Source organism: Cynara cardunculus, assembly GCF_001531365.2.
Source record: "Cynara cardunculus var. scolymus isolate 2C chromosome LG 1, CcrdV1, whole genome shotgun sequence".
NCBI lineage: Eukaryota > Viridiplantae > Streptophyta > Magnoliopsida > Asterales > Asteraceae > Cynara > Cynara cardunculus.
In genome coordinates, this window is record NC_037528.1 from 11,800,331 (window position 1) to 11,815,325 (window position 14,995).

The 14,995-nt window shown below is 36.8% G+C and overlaps 3 protein-coding genes across 3 annotated transcripts; 1 reads left to right on the forward strand and 2 right to left on the reverse strand.

Moving 5' to 3' along the window:
* The first annotated feature begins 2,204 nt into the window (after positions 1-2,204).
* LOC112522334 lies at positions 2,205-3,008 on the forward strand. The gene has a single exon (XM_025131443.1). The coding sequence runs from the start codon at positions 2,255-2,257 to the stop codon at positions 2,858-2,860; it is 606 nt and encodes a 201-aa protein (XP_024987211.1). The 5' UTR covers positions 2,205-2,254; the 3' UTR covers positions 2,861-3,008.
* A 1,979-nt stretch (positions 3,009-4,987) lies between these two features.
* Positions 4,988-9,751, reverse strand: LOC112520839 (peptidyl serine alpha-galactosyltransferase). Its single transcript, XM_025129453.1, has 8 exons — positions 9,372-9,751; positions 8,399-8,569; positions 7,922-8,165; positions 7,627-7,827; positions 6,910-7,418; positions 6,659-6,823; positions 6,156-6,399; positions 4,988-5,946 (listed from the first exon to the last, which is right to left on the reverse strand). The coding sequence occupies exons 1-8, from the start codon at positions 9,656-9,658 to the stop codon at positions 5,293-5,295; spliced, it is 2,475 nt and encodes an 824-aa protein (XP_024985221.1). The 5' UTR covers positions 9,659-9,751; the 3' UTR covers positions 4,988-5,292.
* A 1,670-nt stretch (positions 9,752-11,421) lies between these two features.
* On the reverse strand, positions 11,422-14,909 carry LOC112521528 (uncharacterized membrane protein At3g27390-like). The gene is made up of 10 exons (XM_025130443.1): positions 14,816-14,909; positions 14,619-14,727; positions 14,343-14,535; positions 14,112-14,245; positions 13,734-14,022; positions 13,374-13,480; positions 13,165-13,300; positions 12,750-12,948; positions 11,882-12,125; positions 11,422-11,793 (listed from the first exon to the last, which is right to left on the reverse strand). The coding sequence occupies exons 1-10, from the start codon at positions 14,907-14,909 to the stop codon at positions 11,577-11,579; spliced, it is 1,722 nt and encodes a 573-aa protein (XP_024986211.1). The 3' UTR covers positions 11,422-11,576.
* Between the last annotated feature and the right edge of the window lie 86 nt (positions 14,910-14,995).

The following is a 14,995-nucleotide window of genomic DNA, read 5'->3' on the forward strand; positions in this document are numbered from 1 at the left end:
CAACCATGGAACTCGATTTATTCAACCATGGAACTCGATTTCTTCAACCATGGAACTCGATTTGGAAGAACAATTTAGGGTTTGAGGTTACTGATTCACGATGGAACTCGATTTAGGGTTTTTGGTTACTGTTGTGTGTGTTTTGACATTTTGGAAATGAAACAAGATAACGTCCTTTTTGGTCATTTTACATGTATAAGCAAAATTTACCAAACACTAAAAAAACAACTTATCAACTTATTGCTTTTTGGTACCGCTATAAGCTAATCCAAACACTTTTTACAAAACTCCAGTTTGATACCACATAAGTTAATAAGCACTTTTACAAAAAAGCATAAGTTGTTTTAATAAGCAATCCCAAACACCCCCTAAGATACAGAACAAAATGAAATATTAAAATCAAGATGTATCTCGCTGCTTTGCACGAGTACCCTTCTAGTTTCTAATTATAAGGCCTTCGTTTCAAATTTTATGAGTTGTTTGGCGGTTGCTGAATGGTTTAATATAGAATGATCAAGTGGTCAGAATGATTAAGAGGCTTTCATGATATAGTAAAAAAATGAAATATACTTGTTTGATAATTATTTACAACGAAATTAGGACATTGAATGATTAAGGAAAACACATGATACAAAATCATTTGTTGATGCTTCTTGTTAAAAAAACGAAATTACTTATTTATTGATGCTTTTTAATCCCTTCTTTGTTCAATACCCTATTTTGGTTTCTCTTTCTACGAACAACAATACCTGCTTTGGTCCGGATAGCCATGGTAACGAAGAGCTTGTAAAATTGAATTATTATGGACCATTTTATTGTTGAATTTGTTTTTAAGTTTATATATTATGTTCGTTTTATTTTAGATTAATGTTTGTGAAAATAAATTGTTATAAAAATATAAATACAAGAAACAATAATGTATAGAATTATTATTTCTTGGATGTTTGTTTCTACAAGAGTAAAATCGCAAACCGTCCTTGAGATTTACGTTAACTTTTTGAAATCACAAGAAACGTTATTAGAATTCTTTTGATTTCGTGGTTGAAATCATATGTGGTCATTAGGGCCGCTAAGTCGTGTCCCTCAAGTGCTCCACTTGCAAGTCACCTGAGGGCGGTAATTGTGCGTGTTTTTAATATAAAAAAATAAGTGTACAAATGTTAAAAAATTTAAGAGAACATTAAATTTAAACTCTCATCGCCCTGCACATCGTCTCACTCCCTTCTTTATCAGTCGTGCATATCGGCTCCCATCGCTAGTGACTGAGATCCTCTCTCTCTCTCCAAATTGTACCCTTCTCCACTTCAACAACATCCTTCTTCTATAAACCCATTGTTCTCTTTCTCATTTGTTGAACTTGAACTTGAACTAGGGCTGCAAATGGGTTGAGTTGGCCGGATTGAACATAAAACATTTAAACAACTCAACCTAATGTTTATGGTTTGCAAAATTACAACCCAAACCAAACCTTGCAGGTTAGGTTAGGTTAGGTTAGGTTGGTCAAGTTGAAACTCCGGTACGTCTTACAATCTAGCTAAGCGTTTGTGTTTAAATGAAGTAAGGTCAAAATGAGAACGTACAAAAAAGGCTAATAAACTCAAAAAAATTGAAGTTCGTGCAAATAAGAAATTCAAATTACGATTGAAAATTATGATATAATTTTGAATAGAGCTATTTGCGGATTGGTCTAATGTTTAATTCACATACATTAATAAAAAACTTAACAATCATATTGAACTATAGTATAGAAAGACGTCAGATTCATCGGGTTGAGTTGAATCCAAATTACCCTAACCTAATTCCAACCCAATAGATGCGATTTGACCTAATTTTGTGTCAACCACATGTCGGGTTAGCCTACATTGAGTTTTTTTGGGTTGAATCGATGAATGGAGTACTTAACAGGTACAAATTAACAACGGTAACAGCGAGATATCATTTCCATAATAAAATTGAAACCTTCACCTTGTAATTTCAAAAAGTCGGAAGCAAACGAAAACCGGGATTTATATAAACCTCGGGGACTATTTTTGTAAATTACTGTTTCTACAATAACCAAAAAATCAAGAGAATCGAATGTACAACATTTGAAACACAAAGTACAAGTGAAGTCAAAGTCTTGTGAAACACGCACAGTTGACCAACCCAACCATCTTCTTCCCCAAGTTATACCAATAATCTGCACATTTCCTTCTATAAAATCAAACGCAACGTAATCCTCTATACCTCACCTCTCATAACCACCATATCCAAAATGAAGAGAGAAGGTCGTCAACACGGTGTTGTTCGGAGCTACGCAATCCTCCCGACTCCCTTATCGCAACGGAGATATGTGAAGACGGTGGATTCCGCCACCGTTGCAGGTGTGTTCACCAAGGTGTTACGGAAGCCCACGAATCAATCCAAGTTCACCGGAAAATGTGCAGGTAAGACACGATGCCTTGGTTGTCATCTTCATCCGGCGTGTAAATCCAAAGACAAGGCCAAGGGCACTATGAAGTTCAGATCGATCGGATCTGATCCTGGACTCATTGCTTGTGGTACTTCTGCTACCGGTGTTTTAGCTTATTTAGCTAGCGAGGGAAGTTATGATGATGATGATGATGATGATGATGATGATGGCGATGAATATGAGAATGCAATTGATGATTATGAATATAGCTACGATTATGATGATAATACTAATTGTAACGTTGAAATTGGGATTGGACTTGCATCAATCGTAACAGAGGAGCATATTGTAGTTGAAGAAGATGAAGATGATTTCATGAGTTATTGTGATGTAGGGCTGTGTTTGGGAGATACGGATGCAGATGAGCATGAAGATGATGGATGGTATATGGTTGGACAAATTCAGTGATTCAATTAATTTGATCAAATGGAGGATCATCAAATCATGTTCTTCCTTGTTCATATTGAAGGTATTATTGTTGTACTGGTTTCTATCTGTACAATAATGGAGTCATAATTGTTTAATAAAACTGATTGCTTGTATTTTATGCATCAACAACACTTTGTCTATTGAATTAAATTCGATAAGTACTCGATTTAAAAAGGATTTATTAAGATAAGTTAACATCAACAGTACCATCACTTAATTTTAATTAATATAGATTATGAAATAAGATAATGATTAAAAACATTTGATATCAAATTACTTGTTTGGAATCAAATAAAAGTGTAGAACAACATTAGATTTTTTGGACAAGACGATGCACTTGCAGAAATATACACAAGGTCCGGCTTTTTCAGGCCTAGACCCGAGCCTCCCACGTCCGTTTTTGGTGAGTAAAGAAAAAGGTCCAGACAATGCTTTGGAGTTGAAAAAAAGGTCCCGACTAACCTTTTCAAGCTGGGTTTTTTCGGGTTTAACCAGGCTTTTTCAGGCCATATTTTTTAAGACCAAACTTACCTCCACAATTTTGGCCAAATCGGGCTTTGAGGTTTGGCCTGGACCAAGTTTCGGGATCCCTATGCCCGGCTTTTCTGAGACAGGTTTTGGATGTGTTTGTTGTAGTCGGTGTAAAACACCTTAAAATTTGATTAAACTTCTCTAACGAGAAAACGGGAACGATTAAATCTTTATAGAAGAATTGTTTAGTATTTACAAGACCCAAAATGATATTTTCTGCCTAAAATAGATACTTTAAATGCTATTATATATAAAGATAATTAATAAAATGGATATGCAAGAAAAGACATTGTCATTGGTACATCTATAGAATGTTAGACATCCGAGTGTGTAATCCATCGATTTTGGATTTTGTGAAATATACTTCAAAAATGATATTTCCACCCTATGAATCCTTGGGTGTCACAATGTTCACTTTGGGATAATCGAAAAACTCATTTTAGTTCTTAGGCAAAACAGTAACAAAAACACTGATCTTGTTATATTTGTATATGAAGATCAAAACTGGAAACTCCTTTTTAAAGGCATATGATTACCGATAGTGGTTACTAGGTAGTTACCGCCAATTACAAGACAGAGTGCGTTTGGTACATTAGACATGACATAACAGAATATGAATCACTGTTTCATGTTTGATAGGACTTTTATGTGAAACAGACATAAATATAGTGGAACAAAACCACAAGGGTTGGGGCGTAGTGGTTGAGGCCTTGGATGTGTGGTGGAATATTCCATTTGCACAGGGTTCGATTCCAGACATACACAATAATTGTGGTCACTGAGTTTATCAGGACTGACATAGCCTCAAACCTCCTTCCAAATAAACATTGTGGAACAAAGTAGAATAGGGGTGTTCCACCCTCACCCAATGGAACAATGTGGGAAGAGACCAATATTTTACCATAGTTTACCAATATAACAATAAAATAAAAAATAATTATTTTCTAAAACATCAATCAAATACGTCTTTATATTAACATTTTATTCATTATTTAAATTCTACTTATTGTATTTTGTATTCTTAAACTTTCACTTTAGTATCCTCAAATATTATTTTTTACACGGTTTCTATATTTTGGTTAATTTTTATGTAGTTTATTAAGTATTAATAACATAAAATAAAATAGAAAAATGTACAAATAAAAATTGGAAACTATATAAACTTTTTATTTTGATGTTATTTTAATCGTCTTGATGAAAAATTTCTAATGATATATTTTTGTTATAAAAGTATTTATTTTAATATAATTATATAAATTAATTAAAATATATAAACAACAATAAATTGGATATTTTGTGTGTTATGTTTTTTCTTACCAAATATTAAGCATTGATCGCATCGTATCCTTACGGATACTGCTCAACATCAGTGTGAGGGGCACGGGCACCCATTCGTTAGGTAACACGCTAAGGCAAAACACCGAATGCCAAGCACTAAAGATAACCATTGAAGCTGAAAGCAACAAATTGTAGGACCACAACAGCCCCCAGGGCCTAGACCCCGCAAGGGGCACAACCTGCCCCTTCGATCGACCCAGGCAGGCAGGCATTCGTCAGTTCTGAAATCAAGTAAGGTTGTACGAATGTTGGCACCTCCAATCTCTTCAATTACACTAAAATCATCGATAGGAATTACAACAAAAGGATTTCATATCTCGTAAATTATGTGTTTCAACTCTTACAATCTCAGGTTTCCCAAAATCTACATTCTCCTGAATGTAATCTCAACATTACAACAGATTACACATTTTAGCCATTCAAATCTTGACAGGATTTCAAGATTTCCAGACTCAGGATCTCTTCTAGAACCATCCACCAATTTATGCTAAAAATTTTGTCATGAAACCAGCTAGAGATTGATTGGATTTTCTTTCGAGCTTTCACGATGCTTCACGAATGGTCCTATCTTGGTCGTTCACGTCCCTGAACCCTGATTGCGACGATCTTTTCCTACTCTTTACACCTTTCCCTCTTTTCTTCTGCCCTTTACGTCCTCTAACGATCACCGTCATCACCACCCCAAAACCCAAGACGGAAGATGCCCATAAAAAGATCATCCAGAATCTAAAATGAAGAAAAGTTTGGCTAGATTCTTCGGGCAAGTCCACCACCGATGCAGAGTTGTTAGTCGTTACAAGATTACTTTCCTCAAGCTGGTCAAATTTCCTAGCTGTCGTTCCTTCATCGACCGTCTCCAGATCCGGTGGGATCTCGGAAGTAGGATCACCGCATTTCCTCCTTTCATGGTGCAAACGAAGAGCTTCATTCAGTGTCTTTCCGCACTCGATGCTTAGCAAGTCACGTTGTTGAGCATCATCGCTTGTTTGGTCAGCTTCAGAAGGCTCGGGAGGGTCGGGAAACTTAGCCCAGCATTTATTCACCAGGTCAACATTTCTCCAGTCTGCTTTGTCAAAACTCCAGTTCCCAACTCGGAAATCTAATCCATAGTGGAAAACTCGATACTTAACACCAGGTTCGGGAACATACCCAGGGTATATCATAATCTTGTGGCTTATAACATGATGCAACTTCAGCTGCAAAAGAAAAAGAAATTAACAAAACCATGATATAATCAGGGAAGGCACAAGAAATTGGTACACATGGAAAATTCATCAATCACCAAGAAAAAACAAACCAAACTGACCCAGTATATCCTATCTTCGTCATATCCCCAGGGTCTGGGATCGTTCACCAAGAACAAGGGGATAAATTTGCTTTTGATAATTCACGATAGGAAAATTACCTCGGCTGCACCAAAGGAATAGCCATACATTTCACTAATCCACCCAGATTCGTAGATGTCTCCGGTTATATTTTTCCCATAATGAGCAGTATCGGCTCTGACTTCCTCTGTTTTGTGCAACCACAAGAGAGCAAACTTTCGGAGATCATCTATGTGCATTATGATCACACCACCAACCTTGTCACAAGCTTCAGGATGGCTAGTGTGGAGTTTTGCAAGCTCATTGTCACACCCGATAAGGTAGCTGAGATTATTTAGAAAAATTGCATCAGATTTACTGCATATTTTGACTTTGAGAGTACTTTCACAAATTTAACAAACATATCATCCTATAATTGTTACTTCACGATCTTACTATCTTATGCTTTGAATCAAGTTTAATAAAGTTATGTTCTCTCTTCCGGAACTCAAATACTCATGTAAATTTTAAAGTTAATAAGCGTTTTTCTATTTGGGTCTGAAGTAGAATAGAGAAATGGGAGAATAGATATAGGTAGCCTCACTCATAGGGAGTTGAAACCGGTCTGCCTCGTGCTGCTTTGAACTCCCATGGTGTAATCGGTCCTCTCATGATCATGTCAGCATCAAGGATTACTATAAATTCTGCATCAGTTTGGACATGATTAAGCCAATGAAGCACTGCAGCAGGTTTATTTATAGCTGGATACCTGATAATGTCATGCATACATGTAAACAACAGATCGTAATCCACTGAAATAACAAGATAAAACAAGGGTAGTGCACGTAAATTTACCAATCGCCTGTTAATGGATGGCGGCTCATAGACGGGACGTAATGTGTGGGAGCTAAATCATGACCTTTATATTGTTTCAGGTCTTCTTCTGTACAACTGAGAAGCCTTGTGATATTTCCTGGTTGGCCACTGAGGCGGAAGCTGTGCATCAGACCAACGGTTTGCCAATCAAAATATGGGGTACATTCTGTGGAGAAAAGTGTATGGATTTTTGTATGTAGATTTTCGGGTTCATCTGCTTTGTGTTCTTCAACATGTTCGGGTTCATCTGCTTTGTGTTCTTCAACATGAGACTCCATCATCTGCAGGCTCTGAGGGGTCAGACCTTTTGGTTGAGTCATCTTAGAAAAGTTTTTGCTTTTCAAGAAACTCAAATATTTTGACCATTTTGGCTTAGGGCAGCCGAATGCTGCATGCTGCAATACGAGACCTTGATTTAGCGTATTGATGCATTCTAGATTCAAGAAAAGTCCCCTCAGCTTGTTTTCATCAGGTTCCATTGCTATCACCTGCACAAGGTCTTAACAGTTGGTATCTATATGCAGTAAGATGACTCGAGATAAAGAAGATCAACACATTCGTAACACAGAAAAACACACAAACACAAGGGCATTAAGTAAAAAGACTAATCGATAACTTCAAAGTAATTTATATGGGCTTTGGAAACAGCTTTCCATTAAGCTCTTTTGTTGCTGAATAAGCTCATAATTTTGTTACCTCTCGGGGATAAGGAGGTTCAGGGAAGAGTCGTCCACAGTCATACACAATATCATCTTCATGGTGTCCAAGTTTACTGAATGACCAATTCCCAACAGAAAATGGTAAGCCGTAATGCATGAGAATAGGTTCAATGCCTGCTCGTGGAATATATCCTGGGTAGATCATCAGGTTATCATTAATTTTGTGTCGAAGTCCCACCTGATGATTCCAATAATAGCATCTAAGATTTTGAAACAAATAGAGGAAACTCGTAAGCAATAATGCAAAGAGGAACAGAATCTATCAAAATTACCTCTGCTGCACCGAATGAGTATCCATACATCTCACTGATCCACCCCTTGCCATAAATATCACCGGTTATATTTGTTGCCCAATGAGCTGTGTCTTCACGTACTTCCTCTGTTTTAGAAAGCCACATTGGTGCTAGAGCTCGAAGATCATCTATATGCATGGCTAAAAGCCCACCAACTTTGTCACAAAGTTCAGGGTGCTTTGTGTGCAATTTGGCAAGTATATTATCGCATCCCACCAAATACCTATGGAGAAAAACAACAAAAAGTTATTGCAACTACAAGGGGTTTCTAGTAATTTCCCAACTGAAAATGGTTTTTGTTTTTGAATTACAAAGTGAAACCGGTACTCTCTAATAGATAGAAACTTGGAACTACTTCAAGATCCTTATGGTAAACAGCTATTGGCATTACATACAAACTTCCACCAAGAACAACTAATAAATAAAAATCAAGATTATGAAAACGACTATTTATACCCATAATATGCAGCAACGGGTCTCCCTTTCTCGGCACCAATATCCCATGGTAAAATCGGGCCTCTGATAATCATATCTGCATCCAGTATAACAACCCAATCAACATTCTGTGCATCTTTACTATGTTTGAGCCAGTGAACAACTCCAGCTGGTTTGTTAATCGCAGGGTACCTGTCGTAAATAAACAAAGATTTTATCTTAAAATCTTACTACAAGAATGCTGAACCTATAACAATTTAGTTAATTCATGTGCTATTCTGGAATCTGTGGGTGATGATAACAGAATTTACATTATGAGCTACATAAAACACATGTATGTTGGCCCTAAATCTGTTCAAAAGTTTTGTACTAAATCACGAGTCATTGAACAATTGAAAATGGATTTAACATATAAGAATTTATTGCAGATTTTTTGTGCATATGCTATAGGGTCAAGTTCGGGGGAAAACTGCAAAAAAGTGAAAAACTGAGGGAACATCCCGGTAACTGTTCATCCCCATGGTATGCGCACGTGTATAGAAGTAATTGAAGCTGTTTCTTGGTTTTTATGCATGTGTTCATGTTATGCATATATGCATACCGAACAAATTGCTTACAGATCATCTGTATGCACATGTCTATACTGTGGTGATGAATGGTTATTAGGTGTTCCACAACTTTTTACTTTTTTGCGGTTTTCCTAAAACCTGACCGTATATTCTTCCACAATCATACAAATAACGTTAACAAACAAACTTTAAAGTGCCCCAAATGGTAACGCGACTGCAAAAGATACATTCCCAATTGCTAAATCATAATAGATTTTGAAGTGCAAACAACCAAATGAACCACAAAATTAAGGCTAATTTGATCAGGTTCTTTAGAAATAGGTGTGACAGGGTACAACATGCACTTAACCTAATCAACTCCATGGAAGTAGATGTGAAGAAAATTGCGATAAATTCACAAAGGGAAGTGGTATGATGGAAGTTACCAGTCACCAGTTCTAGGGTGTCTACTCATGGAAGGGACTTCAAAAGTGGGAGCCAAGTCCATTCCTCTATAACTCTTCTTCTCCTCATCGGTGCAGCTGAGAAGCCGAGTAATCGGGCCGGGTTGACGGGCTTTCCGGAAGCTATGAACAAGCCCCACCGTCTGCCAGTCAAAGTAATTCTGGCATTCAACTGAAAACAATGTGTGGATCCTGTACGGTGGTTCTTGAGTCGACCCGACGATGATGAAAGAGAACACCACCACTACGGCCAGAAACCCTGCCATCATGCGGCAATTGGAATCGAGTAAGGACTCAGAGATCTGGATCGCATGATTTTAGAAGGTCAAAGCTTGAGTTATGAATTTGAAAAATGGGGTTTGAGAACATGGCATGATTATAAAATGATTTGTGAATACACATCGACGACGACGATGAGTGCCAGTAGCTGACTCCTCCCAAAAGTCAAAAGGGGGAAGGTGGAGATGGCCACAGCTTGGATTTGCCAAAAAAAAATTAATAAGAGCCCTGAAATTGCCGTAGATGAACATGAATCAACGGGTGTCCAGGTTCCGATTTGGGACCACCGGACCACCCATAAGCCCGAGTGTATATGCGGTTTAAACCGCATCATATGACTTCCATACCGTATCATATTTAAGGGTTATTTGTTTATCTTTTAATAGTTTTATTAAAAGGTAATTTTTGAATCGTTAAGAGTTAAATCTTGTTTGGTAAAAAAAAAAGTCTGTCTCTTAATAGTTTGTAAAATCCTCTGAATAATTTTGTATCATGGATCTCCTTTAACCATTAAGAGTCATGATTTTATTGTACACAATTACCAAACAATTATATTTTATTTTGCATTATATCATGAGAGTCTCTTAATCATTCTGACCACTTAATCATTCTGCACTAAACCATTTAGCAATTGTCAATCAACCTCTTATACTTTTTGTATAATTGTACTTTATGTCTATATTTCGATAATTATAAGTTTAAAATTGCATTAATGATAAAATGGTCATAAATTGCGTTTTACGGTGCAATGTGTACGGTTTGGATGAACACCCCTAGATAAATAGAACGAATACAAATGGGAGTTTGTTTGTCTTCGTTCGTTTATAATCCAACAAATGAACGGAATTTTTTTTGTTCATGTTCATAACATATAAATATATTTATATAAAACAAATGAATAAAAAGCTAACCATTTTGTTCCTCTTAAATAATATAACAAAATGTAAGATTGGGTAAACTTAAAAATAAAAATAAAAAATTAATTTATAAGGAATTAATAATAATTTTATATATTAATGTCATAACATTTAAATATATTTATATAAATAAACTTAAAAGAACATAGATGAATGAACGTTCACGAACATAAATAAACACGCGAGACATTGTTCATTTTGTTCATTTGATTAAATGGACAAAAATGTGTTTATATTCGTTCATTCAACATTCAATTCATTTACGACTCTGTCTTCATATATGTCTAGATTCACAGGTGAATGTTTTCTATGATTAATATCTTTTTCCTGTTTAAGTTATTAAATTTTATGTAGAAATTAAACATAATCAGATAAAGAATTACGAAATATCTGAGGATTATAATTTTAGAATGCAAATCAAATGCAACCTTTTCAAATATTCAACTAGTGCAACCCAATTAAATTCAATCCTGACCATGGATCATCCTCTTTTTGCATTATAATTTTTTTAACCGTTGATTATTTAATTGTGTGGTATAGATAAAGTTGCGTTGGTTACGATCTAAAAGGGTTAAATTTGTGACCACAAGTGTGGTGCCCGATTAGTTTGAATTTGAGCTCTAAAGATTAAAAGTGTCTGGAGGTCCCAGGTTCGAATCCAATAAGAAATAAAAATCATTTTGTGACCACAGATGTTCAAATATAGTGACTCTGGGCTACCCGTAAAATAGATGGTCGTCCTGAAATTAATCGACTCACATAGCGAGATGAATATCCAGATTAATAAAAAAAAAGGTTGAATTTGATGAAACGAGTTTTAATATTATTATGTCTCGTAATGTAACTTGTACCAAACGCAACCTCGAAGGTATAAATACAAAATCGTTGTTAACTTACGAAATGACTAAAATATCCTTATAATATTAAATACCAATATTGCCCTCGCATCTATTCGATTAAAAGATAGAAGAATACAAGTAAGATTTAACAATCATACAACATCATCTCTTTCAGCCTCTTGATCATCTTCTCGATTACTCGTTTTTGTTCTAAAAGATCTCTGGTTACTAAACATACGACCGAACGTAGTTTCCGATCCACGTCCGTTGTTCCTCCGCTCAAGTTCTTCCGATATCGCCTTTATGCTACTCTCAAAACGTCTTCTGTACGTTGGATATCTTGATATCGACTTCGTGATTCCTTGAAGTCTTAATTCCATACGAAACGTAAGATTCATGAGAACAAAACCGATGAATGGGGACACCCATTTGGAAACAATATGAGAAATGTTATTACCTTCGAGCCAATGCACCTAGTTCGGCCAGTCTGAGCTCGGACTCGGGCGGCGGGACAATGTTCGAGTTTTTCGTTTTCTCGGCATCACCACCCAACAGAACTAGTTTGCCCAAGTAATCCTCTTCCAATTCAGTCAAATTATGAGCTTTGATCTGGTCTTTGATGACCAAAAGAGGATTCAGAAACCAGTCGTAGAACGTATCTTTCGGCCTATTTGCGGATGTTATCTCTGTAACGTTGTCCTCTGGAGTACAAATGAAAGCACGTAATTTTAGTTATAAGATACGATGTTCAAGACTCAGATCCATGACCAAAAAACGGACTACACGGGAGAGGATTAGGGGCCGTTTACCAAACACTTACCCGGTAAGCGCTTACTGGTAAAATTTAACACTACCATTTACTTACCGGATAAGATTTTAGTCCACCAAAACAATATCGTATGCAATAATTTACCCGGTAAGCGCTTACCATGGTAAGAGTAGTCGCCCTCACTTTACCGGGTAAGACTCTTGTTCATTGTCTCTCACTTACCGGGTAAGATTCTTTATCATTACCGTATTCATCCGGTAAGGTATTGTGACTTGGTGTTCACTCACCCGAGTAAGCGTTTGGTAAACGGCCCCTTAGTCAGACAAGAATGAGGTAGGCGAATTGTGCAAGGTTTTAGGGTTTCAATTTGATATGGGTAGTTTAGTAATTTACCAATCTTGTTTCATCTGCTTACTTTTGTTCCCACCAATCGAGTTTATGCAAATGCGTAGGACATTTGCGTAAACTCCGGCTAAAATGAGAATTCAATTGAAAAGGTGCCTAAAAAGTAAAATGAAGTTGGTTGGGGAGATCGGCTATTTCCCTTGTCCTTTACCTAATAGAATACCGGTACAATTGGCTTTTGCGGATCGTAGAAGTGCTTGGAAGAGGCAATATGCAGGGAGACCGATGCTAATCACTCTTCCGCTAGCCTTGCCGGATTTTGCATCATCGATCTCTTTAATGGTTATTAATCCTTCCAAAACCATCAATTCCCCTTGTCGACGACATTCTTGATATAAGCTATCAAGCAACTATTCAATCATGTATCAGATCAAGATTAAACTAGAAAAGTTCATTTACGAAATGTAAATATTTTGAGAACCGTACGAACCAACTATTTATAACGCATATACACAAATATTCATCATGGATATCTGATATTCATCATGAATGGTTGTTCACTTGTTCTCACGGTTCTCAAAAATATTGATATCTTATCTATAAAGCAGATGGTTCGAGTAACTAACCACCAATGGCTTCAACTCGGTCATGGGGCTCGATAAAGAACTGGACCGAGATGGTGGGTTTTTGAAGGAAACCGGCCTCGAGAAAGAAGATGTTCTTGAACCGGGTTGTGAACCAGCATTCTTTCGGTACATAGGCCTGTTCATATGAACAATATTAGCCATGAAAACGAGTGTTAAAAACTACAGATATCGAAAGCAACGATTATTACTTTGGGAAGCAAGATCCTTCAGGCATATCAAGAATATCGTTGCTGTATTCGTCATAGATTGATAACGAAGCTACGATATAGCAAAGCCCCAGATAGAAAGATGACTCCTGTTGCCACAAACACAAAGTTAGCCGCTCAGACTTTTAAGGTCAACTCTATTTCTTTTCATATTCAAAATTGAGATGAGATTTGCCACAACTTCATGATCAACATTTTGAAGATGTATAGTTATCTAACCAATTTAAAATCGTCATCGAACTTTCACAAAAACTGAAAGAATTCATGTTAATTGCGAGGTTGAAAATACGTTTTCCTGACTTTAAAAGTCAAACTAATCGAGATGTAAATTGTAATATTGACCTGATAAGCAATAACAGCTGCATAAAAACCAAGAAAGATGCTAGCCAACATGGATCCTAACAAAGCTCCAGCCACCGCAAAAGGCCACAATAAGATCGCAAGACCCGCAAATGGCACACATATACTCTCCAGAAACGGGCCTTCTCGACCTATACAATCATGAAACAATCGGTGCCACCCTTTAACCAACATATACGGGCTTTTCAGTGCCGCTATGACCGTGATCACTGGAAAATCAACCGCAAATCCTAACAACCCAACCAAAAGGGCTACAGGAACATAAACCAACCTGCAATACAAACCGAAATCCGAGCTTTAAAACACAGAATCCACCCTAAATAACTCTGTTTCAACTTTCAAGATCGAAATGAATCGAACCTAATCTCAATTCTACCCCCTGGAGGGTCTTGTTTTCGGAGATCATCCATCATCGCGAAGTACGAATACAAACATACATCATTTAAGTCCCTAACAAACGTTAAACTCCACTTGATAGTATCCCAAATCCCATCCTGATAACCACATTTCAAGAAAACAACCCCATAATCAAGAAAACCGAAAGAAAATTGACACATTTTTAGAACAATTTAGATGTCTAGTTTTACTTACAATAAGACAATGACGAAACTTATTGGTCTTCCCTTCACCAACAGCTTTAAAAGTGCCAAAAACTGGTCCAAGAAAGCCATAAGCTATGCCACCAATAATACTACCCACAACAACACAAACAGGCCAAAAAGCCAAAGGTGGGGTGACCAAAATACACACCACCAGCTTCATTACTGGTCCTAATCGTTTAGCACTGCCATATGACAGAAGATAGATACAGATTTATATACATACAAAAATGTGAAAGAAGCAAATTGAATTAGGTAAAAAGAGCACCTTAAAATGCAGAAATAAGCCCAGACAGCATGTGCTGGCCAGAGCCCTAAAACAATCGCAGAATTCCCAATTGTCATAACCACACAGACAATTGGGGCAACAATGACTCCTGAAATCAAACAGACCCATTTGAATCGGAGGTTATTTAGTGCGAATTTTAAGCAGAAAACGTGATGAAGAGATGAAAAGAGGGTGACCTTTAAGAACACCAACAAGAAGAAGACTAATGAAATAAGGCACGAAACAGATGAAGTTGCGTAGATGCACCAAAACCCCTCTTGCAGTTTCCATTAGAGCTTTTTCTGTATCTCTTCACAAACTTCGGATCTCAAGAAAACCCGTCAGAAAAGCCGACCAGAATACTGGGGTTCTAATGT